This window comes from Euphorbia lathyris, chromosome 10 (genome assembly GCF_963576675.1).
Source record: "Euphorbia lathyris chromosome 10, ddEupLath1.1, whole genome shotgun sequence".
Taxonomy (NCBI): domain Eukaryota; kingdom Viridiplantae; phylum Streptophyta; class Magnoliopsida; order Malpighiales; family Euphorbiaceae; genus Euphorbia; species Euphorbia lathyris.
Window position 1 is genome coordinate 23,870,992 of NC_088919.1, and position 14,983 is coordinate 23,885,974.

General features: G+C 36.4%; 1 protein-coding gene across 2 annotated transcripts; it reads left to right on the forward strand.

The window, feature by feature from the left end:
• Positions 1-549: 549 nt before the first annotated feature.
• LOC136208614 (microtubule-associated protein 70-2-like) lies at positions 550-6,113 on the forward strand. Of its 2 annotated transcripts, XM_065999674.1 has the most exons (11): positions 551-1,181; positions 1,307-1,392; positions 2,543-2,608; positions 2,696-2,866; positions 2,974-3,144; positions 3,269-3,424; positions 3,528-3,674; positions 3,784-3,855; positions 3,943-4,482; positions 4,563-4,750; positions 5,578-6,113. In XM_065999674.1, the coding sequence occupies exons 1-11, from the start codon at positions 944-946 to the stop codon at positions 5,615-5,617; spliced, it is 1,875 nt and encodes a 624-aa protein (XP_065855746.1). In that variant the 5' UTR covers positions 551-943; the 3' UTR covers positions 5,618-6,113. The 2 variants fall into 2 exon arrangements, with proteins under 2 accessions (XP_065855745.1, XP_065855746.1); XM_065999673.1 differs by having other exon boundaries at positions 550-1,181; positions 2,543-2,866.
• The last annotated feature ends 8,870 nt before the right edge of the window (positions 6,114-14,983 follow it).

Sequence of the window (14,983 nt, forward strand, 5' to 3'; positions counted from 1 at the left end):
ATCAACTAAACCAAATATTAGCTTAGCAGACTTTGCATATGCTAACTAAAATCATCAACTAAACCAAACATTAGCTTCGCAGACTTCGCATATGCTAACTAAAATCATCAATTAAACCAAACATTAGCTTCGCAGACTTTGCAGGCTTCGCATATTTAACTTCGCAGAGTTCGCATTATGCTAACCTGTGTTCGCATTATGCTAATCTCTGCGAAGTCAGACGGGAGGAAGACATACGCGCGTAAATATTGAGGGTATTATGGGAAAGTCACACAAAATCAGTCTAGATATGTAGTAGGTTGAGTAAATGAGTTAAATATGTAAATGAGCCTCCCATTTGACCCATTTTTGTAATTAACCCAGGTAAAAATTTGTTAGATGAAATTATGTAATACAATAGTTAGGTTTTTTTTTTCTAAGAAGAAATACACTGGTTAGTTAGTTTACTGTCTTCTGCTTAACAGCAAAGCGTCGCTTGCTATAACGCGTATTTTTCGGGCTTAAAATAATCCAAAAACACTTAGTAATAAATAAACTCACTCCTCACTCTCCACTGTAAGAGAAAGGCCAGATTTAAATCACAATCTTGAGATAGATAGAGAGAGAAAATACTTCAAAAACAAAACCACACTTCTCTCTCTTCCTCTTTATCCATCTGTAATGGTTAAGTAGCTACTTGGAATCACTGTTTCAATTAGCAGATTTGGATTTATATATATTTATCATCTTCAATCTTCACAGAGACGAGAGGACACAGGAGTAGAAGAGCCTCCGGAATATATATTAAAAAAGAAGCAGGGCGTCTTGTTTCTCTTTCTCTCTGGATATTTCTTGTGTTGTTCTTGTTTTAGATGTGTAGTTGTGATTTGGAGCTGCTGGCATTTGGATCTTGGTGTTTGTGCGTTTGGATGTGAGGCATAGAGGAGAGATTATTAGATCGGATATGGCGGAGGTTTCCGGCGATGTGACATTGGCGGTTGAGGTTAATGGCGCTGCTGCGACTGCTACTCCTGTTCAGCACCTCATGGTTTCGGGATCGTTTAAGGAAGGCTCTAAAGGTTCTTCGCGTAGGAGGACGTCGGTTAGACCTAGCTTTGATGCTGATAACGAGTTCATTACTTTGCTGCACGGCTCGGATCCGGTTAAGGTTGAACTTAATCGGCTTGAGAATGAAGTTAGAGGTTCGAATGTGGTTCGATCTAGTGTTTTTTCAGTTGATTGGCACTGGTTTTGAGCTGAGATTCGTTCTGATTTTGATGATTTTTTTGAGTGATTTTTTTTTTCTTTTTCTTTTTTGTGAGTGTAGATAAGGACAGAGAGTTGGGAGAAGCTCAAGCTGAGATCAAGGCGTTGAAGTTTTCCGAGCGACTTAGAGAGAAAGCCGTCGAAGAGGTCACGTCTACTTGAACCTTTTTTTCTTCTTTATGGGGGTGGGCGAAGGATATTTTCAGAGTATTGATTGCTAATTTTAGCATCATTAGGAGTCTTAGACTAATTGCTCCCCCTTGCAAGTGAATTTGATCATTATCTTTAATACGTGACTCATGGTTGATTGTTAGTACTTATAATGCTTCTCATTAGACTCTAAGCTTAAAGTCTATGGAGGTCGGCATTTTGACTTTCGCGACCTCCTTTACGAAAATGTAGATCATAGTTCATTTTGGTGTATTGTTTTTTCAGCACCGAATGATAAATTAATTTTCTCCCAAATTTATGAAAAATAGGAATCTTTTGTTATTGTTGGGATGTCATTTCCCTACAAAAATACTGCCTATATCAGCTCTATCTGTCTCATTTGGTTATTATTTATCATTATTGCTCGGTAGTCTGGCAATTTCAATGATGAGCCATCACAACTAATTGATGAAGTATTTATTAGAAAGTTATCTCTTTGGTTTATTTATTCTCTTCTTTTCTACACATATTTGTTTCCTTTTTTTGACACTGAATTGGCTATCTGGATATTTAGTGCAGTAAATGAAAAAAATATTGGTTTTGATGGTTAGTGGGCCTAATATGTTATTGAGAAACCTTTATGTGTCGTTGTTTTTGATTTAAATTAGGCTTCGGAAAAGCTTTTAAAGTTTGCTTCTTCTTCTTCTTCCTTTTTTTAATAGCTGAAACTGTGTTGGATTAGCAGTGAATATTCTATCGTTAATCATATTCAAACCAATACTGGAGCTATTGTAATATTGTAATCATGCTTTTGTTTGTTTGCGATCCATATGTATATTGAATCTCTACTGTTTCTAGTTATCTAATTTTGTAATCTTTATCTAAATAGTATGTACTAGGAAGTACACCTCATATTAACACTTCTTCATAGTAATACTTGTCATAGTTGAAGGTTGGAAGTTTTCTGCTGGTTTTTGTGTAATTTACTCATGTCTTGAAATATGCAATTCTCTTTTGTGGGATATTGGTCGATCTAAATTTTAGCATTAATAAGTGGCATGCTCTTCTATGCCATTCATTTTGTATAGTATGTGCTTTGAATTGATTCTGATTCTTCTTCTTCTTCTTCTTGTTTGCCATCCTGCAGATTACTGAAGAACTCTCAAAGGTGGAGGAAAAACTTAAGTTGACTGAATCTCTTCTAGAGAGCAAGGTATGCCTTGGATCCTTTTTGAGTAGTCTTTTAGTTTTGCTGATTACTGCTGTGATTTACATTGATTTAATTCAAAATCAATTGCAGAATCTTGAAATTAAGAAAATTAACGATGAGAAGAAGGCATCCATGGCAGCTCAGTTTGCAGCTGAAGCTACTCTTCGAAGAGTTCATGCTGCTCAGAAAGATGATGATATGCCTCCAATTGAAGCTATTCTTGCACCTTTGGAGGCGGAGCTTAAGCTTGCTCGCCAAGAGGTATGTTTCGTGTCTTTGCCTGGTTATGATTTTTTTCACGTCAAGAATAGTTTTGTTAGGTCACCTGGTATTCTCTTTCATTAATTGATTCTGTTGCATGCTTTCAGATTATAAAGCTTCAAGATGACAACAAAGCATTGGATCGTTTAACTAAATCAAAAGAAGCAGCTTTACTTGAAGCGGAGAGGACTGTCCAAGTAGCTTTAGCTAAGGCATCCATGGTGGATGATCTCCAAAATAAAAACCAAGAGCTAATGAAGCAGATAGAAATTTGCCAGGTATTAAGCTTCTTGGTTTGTGACATTCCTTGATTCAGTTTTGTCAACAATTCGACATTTCATACTCCTAATGTCTACAGAATGCAATTATGATAATAACATATCTACTGCTCATGCATACCAGGAGGAAAATAAAATTTTAGATAAAATGCATAGGCAAAAGGTTGCAGAGGTGGAAAAGCTTACTCAGACAGTAAGGGAGCTCGAAGAGGCTGTTCTTGCCGGTGGTGCAGCAGCCAATGCTGTGAGGGATTATCAACGGAAAGTTCAGGAGATGAATGTAATGTCAAATAAGAATTTAAGCACTATATCTTACTCGATTCATTTAGTTGTGATGCTCTCTAGCCAAGCCCTAAACATGGCATGTTTACTGCATTTTGCAGGAGGAGAGAAAAACTCTTGACAGGGAGCTGGCCCGTGCAAAGGTCACAGCTAACAGAGTGGCCACAGTGGTAGCAAATGAATGGAAGGATGCAAATGACAAAGTCATGCCTGTAAAACAATGGCTTGAAGAACGAAGGTTTTTGCAGGTTTATTTTAGCTTCAACTTGACCTTTGTTCCTCTCTTTGAATAATACTTTCTAGTATTTGTTATATGAGTTCTTGATTTCTTTTTATGCTCAATTTTACTCTCTGCAGGGGGAAATGCAGCATCTTCGTGACAAGCTTGCTATACTTGAGCGAACTGCAAGATCTGAAGCACAGTTGAAAGTAATTATTTCACTGTTAAGCTGGGCATCTGCCATTAGTTATGTTTTGTCCTTGTCATGAAACTAAACTATGCCCGCACACTTTCAGGAGAGATATCAACTGAGGCTCAAAGTGCTAGAAGAAAGCTTGAGGGGGTCTTCAAGTGCTAATCGCAGTACTCCAGAGGGTAGAAGTGTGAGCAATGGGCCTTCTCGTCGTCAGTCCCTAGGTGGAGCTGATAACTTCTCAAAATTGACTTCCAATGGATTTTTGTCCAAGAGAACTCCGCCTTCTCATTCAAGATCTTCCTTGTCCGCTAGTACCAATGCAATGCTTAAGCATGCTAAAAGTACATCAAAGTCATTTGATGGAGGCACAAGATCATTGGATAGGGGTAGTAGAGCGCTCTTGAATGGCTCTAGCCCCAATTGTTCATTCAACCAACCTTGTGATGGAGCCAAAGACATTGAGGCGCCTATTCCTTGGAAAGGAAATCCGGATGAGAAGCCCAGTGAGTTCCCTGCAGCAGAAACAGAGGATAGTGTTCCTGGAGTGTTGTATGATCTACTGCAAAAAGAGGTCGTAGCTTTGAGAAAAGCTGGTCATGAGAAAGACCAAAGCCTTAAAGATAAGGATGACGCAATTGAGGTTGATACATTTTTTTTTATACGTGTTGTAATAACAGTTGTCTGTTGGTGCAATTTTTTTCTGATATTCTAATTTCTCAGATGTTAGCAAAGAAGGTAGAAACGTTAACTAAAGCAATGGAAGTTGAGGCAAAGAAGATGAGAAGAGAAGTAGCTGCCATGGAGAAAGAAGTTGCTGCTATGAGAGTAGAGAAAGATCATGAGAACAGGGCAAAGCGGTTTGGTAATCCAAAAGGTCCTGTTACTGCATCTCAGTTGCTCCCTGGAAGGTATTTAACACTATACCTTTGGTTACTTATCTTTTAGCTGCATCCTTTTGACTGAACTACTAGTTACAAATAAGCATGTTGACATCCACTTAGTTGTCAACCATATTTAACTTACAACGATCAGCAAATATAAAATTAATTCCTATAGGGCCTAAAGATAGCACACTGCACAGTCTTCTTCAAGAAGTGTAAGAGAGTAGCAAAGCTAACAAATTTTTAGAAAATGCAAAATTTGATAATGAATACAAAACCAATCCCTTTTATCCCCAACAAATTCATCCAACTTTTCCTCCAAAAAAGTCATAAAGATATGTTGGGTCATCCCTCAAGGCATATCTTAACGACTTTACCCTTGAAATGGATTGCTATATGTCCTCTATGAAACAGCCCTGTTGATGCCTACACTACACTGGATTGAGACAGGACATGATTGGGAAGTGATAACAAAATGCCTGTAGTTTCTCAACGCAGTGTTGCTTTTTATATTGTAATAAGCTTAGTGCTTTTACTAGTTTTTAAGTGTTTCAAAAAATTGAAGCTGAATGGGTTGAAGATTTGAGTTTCCTTTTGTCTTTTGACGACACTATGACCATGGAAACTGTCAAACAAGCCAAAACTGATGACCTATTGACTTGTATTACCTAGCCCGTCCCTGTTGTTTTATTTTTCACAGTTGTAAAATCCTAAAGCTTTAGGAACGTGAACATTGAAGGCATTTTACTTCATAATTCCCTTTCTGCTAATGCATTGCACAGGCTCTACCCATTATCATCACTATGTTGTCTTATTAATCCTTCAAAAGCTCACAGTTCCTTCCATCTGTGCAGAAATGTTTCACGTGGCGGGTTAACACGCAGCACCCAATGACGATAAATTTCACTTGCAGTGAGCGAGGCATAAATCTGCATAGGCCTTGTTCTTTAGTTCTTTTTTAATTTGATTTATTATTCCCCTTCTCCTATGATTGATTATAAGGTCGTAACTTACATGCCGATGATCCTCTCTTACATTGTAATTGGCTAAACTAAACTCAGGAAACAGTATCAGAGGAAGAAAATCAGCATGCTTCTGACAGGCGGTTGTTCTTCCGATTAGAAATCAGAAAAGCAAAAAAAGAAAAAGATAAAAAAGAGGAAGAAATTGACTTTGGGCTAACCTTGTGTCAGGTTGTACTTTTGAGTGGGCAGTGGTGTGGTTGTATAGGTAGAATATTGGGTTTCTGTTGTCTACCATTTTGCAGTTTATATTTGTATTCCACCGGCTAGTGTGATTTTTATCAGTTCAGGTTTGTTAATATTTTTGTAATCAGATTAAATACAGATCATGTGGTTGTGTTATTCATCTACTAAAAATCTTTCTCTGAGTGATTAACTTGTATTAGTCTCGTGCACTTGTGTTGGCGCAATAAGAGTGTAGGTATGCAGATAATGAAGGTCTATTGTACTCGATACTTGGGAGGCTTGTACCAGAAATTTTGGAGCCATCGTTGGTAGAAACAGAGCTCTTACCATCATTACAGTTTCCAACTGACAGAATGGGATATAACAACCGAAAAGTGAGTTTTAAATCCCTTTTCCACCCGTGTCTGGAGGGCTGAAGGGAGGGAGTACTAGTACTGTGTAATATTAAGAAAATAAATCATAGCAATTAACTAAAAGAACTTGAAACTGAATTTGCTTTTGCAATTTTTGTAGTTTGTATCATATCATCCTCGTTCTACTCCCTACTGCTTGGTGTTCTTAGTTCCCGCTGCTTATTCTTCAGTATTCATTACTGAATCTCCTGTTACTTCATCTTTATCTTATCCTTTTAGTCCAGTCCCCTCTTTTACATGTTATAAATTTGAAATTTCATAAAAGAATGTCTCGTTTCAATACTTAATTTTTGGAAAACAATCTGGGTTGATTTTAGCTTTTAAAATGTCGAAATGCACATGGAGGTATAAAGTAGATTTGTTATATATATTGGTAAGGTACCGTTAAGAATGATACTTTTTCTGTGACCGGAGAATGCTGCGATGAATGGGTTGGACTCACCTGTAAAGACTTCAATGATTAAGTTAACGAGGGTACTCGAATTATATTCCAAGTATACGGTAAAAATTGAGAGCTCACCCTTTGGTGGTGGATATATATGCCCTTTGATAGTGTATGGTCTAACATTAAAAGGACCACTTTACCTTTATCAGGGAGTGGTGCCGAGAAGATGTGTATTAGGTCTTATGGAAAGGGCCTTCTATTGGAAAAAAAAAAAAAAATTTAGAATACTCTCATGGATGTTACTTTTTTTTTTTTTTTTTGATGAAAGAATACTTTTTATTAATCAGAGACTAAATTCCAGACAGTGGAAGGAACATCCTTCATGAGTATCAAAGGGAAAGATAAAGAATTTGCCCAATTGGCAATTGCATGGGCTACTCTATTACCTTTCCTGTGAACAAAAGAAAACACACATGTGTGAAAAATGGAGCTCCACGAAATAACATCCTCGTATAGTAATAGTAGGCGTGAGTTGGGTAGATTCCTAGTCCAGAGAGCGTCAATGGATGTTACTTTTTAAAAATACATGAGTAACTTCTTAAAAAAAAAACATGAGTAACTAGGATTTTTTAGGTATAACATTTTATAACTAAGCCCTTAGGAGGTTATAGGAGCTTAGTGAAAGTAGTGTAATGTGAAATATTAGACTTTTTTTTTGAAGGATAAAACAAGGTTAACGATAGTGGAATTTTACTTTCATTAATTCTAATCTTTAACCTCTAAAGTGGCGGGTTAATGGTCGTAATGGAAATTTTTAATGGGAGATAACCTTTTAATCTTATTTGCATTCCATGAACTTCCAAACAAGGTTAACTTTTAACTTTAATTCCATCTTTCCTTTTCCTTCTAGTACTTCCTTTAACTCTCACTTCTATTAACGTCTCAACTCCTAAACAAAAGTTAAAAGACTATCCTAGAGTATTTTCTCCTTGTATTGACAGATAAAGGGCACATGTACAATATTTATGCGGTGTGATGAAGGGAATTATTTACTAAGAGAATTGTTGAGAGACGTTAAAGAGTTTGAGCTTTTTGGAGACCTTGTACAAGTAATGAATGCAAATGGATGCATATGTTCTCAAGTTGTAATGAAGACTGTAACAAGGTAGCCTTATTGATAGAATTGATCATTGGATATCCTGTTGAAACACATTTCCACACTGATTTTGATTTGAAAAATCTATTTAAATTAGAATTAAATCGCTAAGATAAAATTTCAACACATTAAATTTAAATGCTTTGATTTATTTGTTACTAATGTGTTTGTTGAGTATTTTTGGAGTATTTAATTATACAAGTGCAAAAGACATTAAGATAAATCCCAAAGCCCAATAAGCAAGGTCAAGGCCCAAACTTAGTCAACAGATCAAAAGGCTTGTGATCCAACTCAGCTCAGCAAGTAGAAGGATCCAGAAGATTGGTCAACTCCTTCACAACCAAGCTGCTGAGTTCAACGGACAATGCAGATAAAGCAAAAGTTGATTTGACAAACTTGGGGACAAAGGCTATCCAAATGAGGAAAGGTTCAGACGCCACAGAGAAGTTGTCTAGGAATCTTTCCCGAAAATGGAGAGACAATCTGACGCTTACTGACCAAAAGCAACTGAAGCACTGATCAAGACACAGAGAAGACTACGTTCCTATTGGTCGCGACACTGAGCATTGAGGACGGAAGGGACATCAGAGCCGTTTCCCTCCAATAGTTATTTCGAATTTCGAAATGACCGATGGCTTCAAGTGTCACTATAAATAGACATCTCATTTGCTTCAATCGATGCAGTTTTTCAACAAGTCGAAACGCTGACCAAATTCTCTCTTGAAGTTCTGTGTAAAAGCAAATCAAAACAATCTTATACCAACTCTCATCTTTGTGTAAATAATTAGATTAGATCTTATAAAATGTTCTTTGTTCAAGAACAAAAACATTATGAATTATCAAATTGTTAGGAGACTCTGAGTTGCTCGGTATTTAGCACCCAGAGGTAAATAATGTTGAGTATAGGATATAGAGGACGATACTCTGTATACTCGCTGACTATTGTAAGGGGTTTGTGCTCTACCAAAAAGAGCTCAGCAGTGGATTAAAGCTCAGAAGGATTCCGGGGACTAAATGTAGGCAGGAGGCCGAACCAGGATAAAACTGCTGAGTAACCTTTTCTATCTCTTAACTCCTTTATCTGCTTGCTTTTTATTTTGCCTAGTAAACGCTTAACTGAACGAATACTGAGTTGTGTGATTTGGTGCTGATATCAGGAATAGACTCCCAAATGCTATTTCCTGACTCAACGTTAGAAGCAGCTTTAATCATTGATCAATTAAAGCTGCCTTTGACCTTACCCAATATCATTGTGCTAAGAATCAAGTGAAAAACCTTAACTCATAACTGAGACAAGTCAACCTAATAAAGCAAAATTTTAAATAGTTCCTTTAACCCCCCCCCTTAGGAACTTATTCTTATATCACAAGGGACCAACATATCCTAATGCTTCAAGGTTATTGGTGGGTACATATTAATAGGCAAGGTAATTTGAAGATTCCATACGCCAACTATGAGTCCAAACTCTTACCATTTGTACTTGGCAAGGTCCATTGTGAAGAAGATACTAAGGTAACCTCTAGAGTGTCGATGCGAAATTTTAGGGTGCAAACCCTGTCATCCTTATTATTTCTTATAAATTAGAACTTTAATAAACTAAATGAGGTTGGTTGGATGTGATTTGAAAATAAAGGAAAAAACAATGATAATGTTTTAAAGGAGATAGTTTCTTGAGGGGTATGCATCATGAGGAAGCCATTGACGTGTCCATAATCAACAATAATAACCTTCTTGGGGCCTCGAGATGGATTGCCTCCAAAGAGTGACTGGCTTGAAAGCATGAACTCTGTTATTTGTAAAAATAATTGATGTCAATTAATTTCTGTATTTCTATTTTGGTTTTGTTCCGTAGTGAGTTAGTTAGAAGTGAGAGAATAAGTAGGGAACATGTCCATTCTGCTAGAAACTTCTAGATGCTCATCTCTAGAGGCAACAACTATTTAGTCCTTATAATTGTGCTTGAAGAAATCATGAATGGAAATATATCACTTTTTCTCTCTCTATTAGCTTTTTCTTCTCTCTCTATTTCTAAGTTTTACAGACACCATTTGGTATTAGAGCATGATCCTCACTTGAACCGTCGCTTCCCGTCATATTCAAGCTTAAATTCGATGACAAAAAATCAAGCCTAGGAACTCAAAAAGATCGAGGACAACCTCAATTTTATGGCCAAAGAAATGTTTACTAAGAATAACAAAAAACATGAACAAGCGTTTGCAGATCTCATGTCCAAGCAACATGACACCATTATTAACAAGCTCAAAACATTCATTTCTACCTTGAATACCAATGGCTAATCCACTTCTCATTTAAGACTACTTCTGTCAACCTTAACCTAAACGAATATGAACATCAACTATATCAGCTTGCTACTCGTTTCACTAAGGTGGAATTTCCCAGATTTAATGGCAATGACTTGGAAGGATGGTTGAAAATACATCTCGGATTGGTATAATTGTTCAACAACATCGACTTGCTGAGTATCAAGTTTTTCTGGTTCAATTACTATGCTACATGTGTACTTAAAAACAAGTAAAGCTTAGCAATTGTATGCCTAACATATTTAGGTAAAGTCCTCGAATCGCAGTGAGTAAACATACTTGCATCATGACATGAAAGTCATGTGACTTCATACCAATCAATCTCTTACTGGTCATTAAAACCAGATGTTTGATGTTCGATGAATACTTGGTAGGTACTTTGATATCGTAAAAACACTCACATAATTCTATTTTCTCCTCCATTGATAACGTGTATCAAGATCAAGATAAATAGGTCTTCGCATTATCATGACCATCATCTAGCCATAACATTGGTCGAATGGCTGCATCCCTCATGTCTCTTCACACATTGACATCGTCCTTTTTTCTGGTATATTCAATATAGTTCCAATAATTGCATCACAAATAATTTTTTTCGATATGCATGTCATTAAAGGAATGTATAACCGATAAGTGCTTCTAATAAGCAAGATCCCGAAGTGCATATTGTATTTTTTGTTGTCTAACCAATAAGTGCTTCTAGAGGACACCCTTTCATGCTTTGGATTTTTAAACCTTCCCATCACCATTTGAACACCCTTCATTTACTTATAAACCTCAGCGGTGAATGTGCCACTCTTACCTTGATAGACCCATCGAATTGTTTTTCATAAGGGAATGGGGACATGATTAATATGTACATTCTTTTTGTAATGATGCAAACATGTAGAAATTACATCGTCCTCATAAACTGGGCATGCTTGCTCTTATTTTTTTGTCCCCGATAAGTTTCCATAAGCTGGAAATTCATTCATGGTACAAAAAATAATGGCACATAAACTTATAACTTATATGGGCATCGAACATCGAAACACCTTTATCCACAATAGTTTTAAATCATCAATTAGTGGTATAAAATAGATATCTATGTCGTTATCGAGTTGTTTAGGTCTAGAAATTAAGAGTGCCAACATGATATACTTATGCTTCATGCAACCAAGGAGGCAAGTTATATACCAATAAAATAACTTACTAAGATTTATGTTGAATAGTAATGTGTCGTAGGGGTTCATCCCTTCCATACTAAGTGCAAGTCTTACGTTCTTAGCCTCACGAACAAAATTGGGAAACATCTTATCAATATGTTTCTATTATAGAGAACTAATATATAGGAATATCACAAGAACATAAGACCACCTTATGAATAGTTGATTCACGCCTGATAACCCTCAAAATTCAAAAGAACTTTGGAAAAACAAAATTTATTATCGAATATAAAAAAACTAACTATTGCAGCCGAAATTGTTCCTTAAATAGCAAAAGAAAAACCCTAAAATTGATTCCTAAATAGAATAGGAAAATACTTAAAAAGGAAAAATTACATAAAAGCCTCAAAAACAATAATTTGCAATTTTGGAGGCCTAAACGAATAAATTTGGCCGAAAAACACGAATGTCATAGTAAAGCATTGAGGTTTGCTTATTGACCCATTTCCATCTAAAACAGGTTCTAAAAACACAAAAAACCGAAAACTCCAAATTTGATAGAAATTACAAAACTGCCACTGTATTAAAACTTACCAAATTGCTCCATGAACTTGCAAGCTAATTCTTCAACTACATCATTCTCCCATGATGAAAAGAATTCATCTTCGAAATGACATCATCACCAGAATCACCTATATATGGAACAAGATGCTTCTTCATATTGAATACATAAGCATTGCAATATGACTCGCTAACTTGAGGTGATAAGCATTCGAATTAATCTTCTCTGAAATCTTGACATGCCAATTTTTTGGAAATTCAGCTTGTTGTAATCACCAACAGAAAAATGATCCTTGGTGAGACTAACACACACAAAGTTTCTCACCTCAAATTCCAGATGATGATGTTTCTTGTCAGCAACTTATTTGTATTTAGCAGTAGATTCCTCCAAGTTATCACACATATCAATATAAACAACTTACAAACCCGAAACAAAACCATCAGCTTTCCTATGGAGAGGAGTACAATCAGGCACCATCGATAAATCCAAAGGACTCATAGGCACAAAATAATAAAAAATCTGAAATGGATTGAAACCCGAGCTGAGGTTAACAATATGATTATATGTGAACTCAGGCCAGCATAACTTTTGATCCTAGCTCTTCAAAGGATCATCGAAAAAACACCATAACTGATTACCAAGTGAATAATTCACCACCTCAGTCTGGCCATACGTTTGTGGGTGATAGGCACTACTAAACTTCAGTTGGGTTTCCACCATCTTCCATAAACTATGCCAAAAGTGGCTAACGAAATGAGTGTCATGATCCGACATAATTAACTCGGGGCATGCCATAAAGGAGATAAACATCACAAAATAACAATAGAGCCACGTTGACAACATCAGTGGTCTTCTTACAAGGATAAAATGAGGCATATTGGAAAAATGATACAAAAATAGAATCGTTACCACATTGTGTTTGGGGCAACCAAAGAGCAAAATCTATGCTGATGTTGACCCAAGGCTGGGAAGGAATAGGTAGTGACATTTACAAACCTGTGTTACTAGATGTACCGTTAGAAAATTGGCAAATACGACACAATTTCATATAGTGGTCTACGTCTTTACGTATCAAAGGCCAAAAGTAAAAATTCGAAATCAAAAGTAGGGTCTTGTCACGCCCATATGTCCCTTATAATGAAGTCCATGGATTATCTTCACCAGTAGGCTACAATCCGGAATACACAATTGATTGTCGCGAAACAAAAATTGTCATGCTCGAAAAAATCTGTGGGTTTGCCTGCTCGGACCGTTTACAAAATACCAATAAAGTATGCATCAATAGCAAACAAATAATGAAAAGAGTTAAAACCAATTACCTCAACCCGTATGGTAGTCAAGAAGTTGCTCATATGACTCAGAGCATCCGTAACCCGATTACTCACTTTCGCCTCATGCTTCACCATAAATGTCAAACTCTACAAATATGAGACCTAACAAGCATGATGATGAGCCGATTTATCTTGTATGTTTAAATGTTTTAATGCCTTATGATCTGTATACAATACAAACTCCTGTTGGAAAAGATAGTGGCGCCAATGTTTGATAGATTGCACAAAACATAAACTTCCACATCATAGGTATTGTACCGAAGCTTCGGGTCAAACAATTTCTCACTAAAATAAGCCATCGGTTTACCATTTTGACTAAGCATAACACCAACACCAACTTTGGAAGCATCACTATGTAACTAAAAAGGTTGTGAAAAATCCAGAAGTAGTAGGATCAGAGCGGATGTAAGGCGCATTTTGATTTGGTGAAACGCATGTGTAGCTTCATCTATCCAAAAAAAATTTCTACCCTTCATACAATCTGTGATTGGTGCCATGACACTACTAAAGTGAGGAATGAAGTGTCAGTAAAATGCTGCTAATCCATAAAAAACTATGCACCTTTGAGAGTTTTCAATTGCATCATTATCGAATTGCTTCCACCTTGGATTCATCAACTGCAATCCATCACTAGAGACAATATATCCCAGAAACAACACATTAGGGTCCGTAGAGATGCACTTCTGGTTACCACATAAAACTTGTCTCACATCAACACAGTTAAAACTTCTCTCAAATGTTGCGTATGCTTTATCGGATCAACACTATAAACCAAATTATCATCAAAGTACACCACAATAAATTTTCCAATAAAAGGCCTCAAAGCTTAGTTCATCACTCGTATGAAAGTACTCGAGGCTTTAAACAACCCGAATGGCATATCTAGTCACTTATACAAACCCTCACGAGTTTTAAAGACAGTATTCCATTCATCTCTATGTCTAATACGAATTTGATTAAATCCGCTTTTCAAATCTATCTTTGTAAAAATTGTGGCACCACTAATTTGATCAAGCAAGTCATGTCCAGGGATGGGGAATCAGTGTTGAAACACAATTTCCAAGAGTTTTTGATTCTGACAAAAATAAATTAATTAAGGAAATTAGATCCCCAAAAATATTCAAATCAAGTAATTAAATTAAAATTGATTTAAGCTAACATGTTTGTTGAATGATTAAATACATAAGCTTTAGATCAATGCAAAAGCAAAAGGCCTTATAAAAGCTAAAGCCCGAAAGGCTAACTTCTAGAACCAAGAGAAGAAAGCCCAAGAGAACCAGAAGACCATAAGCAAAAGAGACGGACAACTAGTGTTGACCCTGTCACATCATGCATATCCCCAAACTGGAAACTTGTACAAGCTATATAAGCCTTGTCCCCTCAACATCTCTCTACGCACGCCTAAGATAGAAAGTTGGCAAGCTGCACGTCTGCTGTTACAGAATCACGACTCAAGACAGAAGATTCCATCCTTCTGCAATGGAAAACATTTGGACAAAAGGACACAAAAGTTAGAAGCTGATGTTAACATGAGCCATTTCCCTCCAAACAGTTAGTTTGAAATTCAAACAGAACTTCTGTCCAGCCTCTGCTATAAATACTAAGAGACATGCTCATTGTTAAGTTGACAAAAATCATAAGCTGCAAAAAAAGATCAAAACTTCCAAGTGTTTTTAGAGCAATATTTGTGATACACAATCATTGTAATATTTATGTTCATCCAAAAAGAGATTTAGATC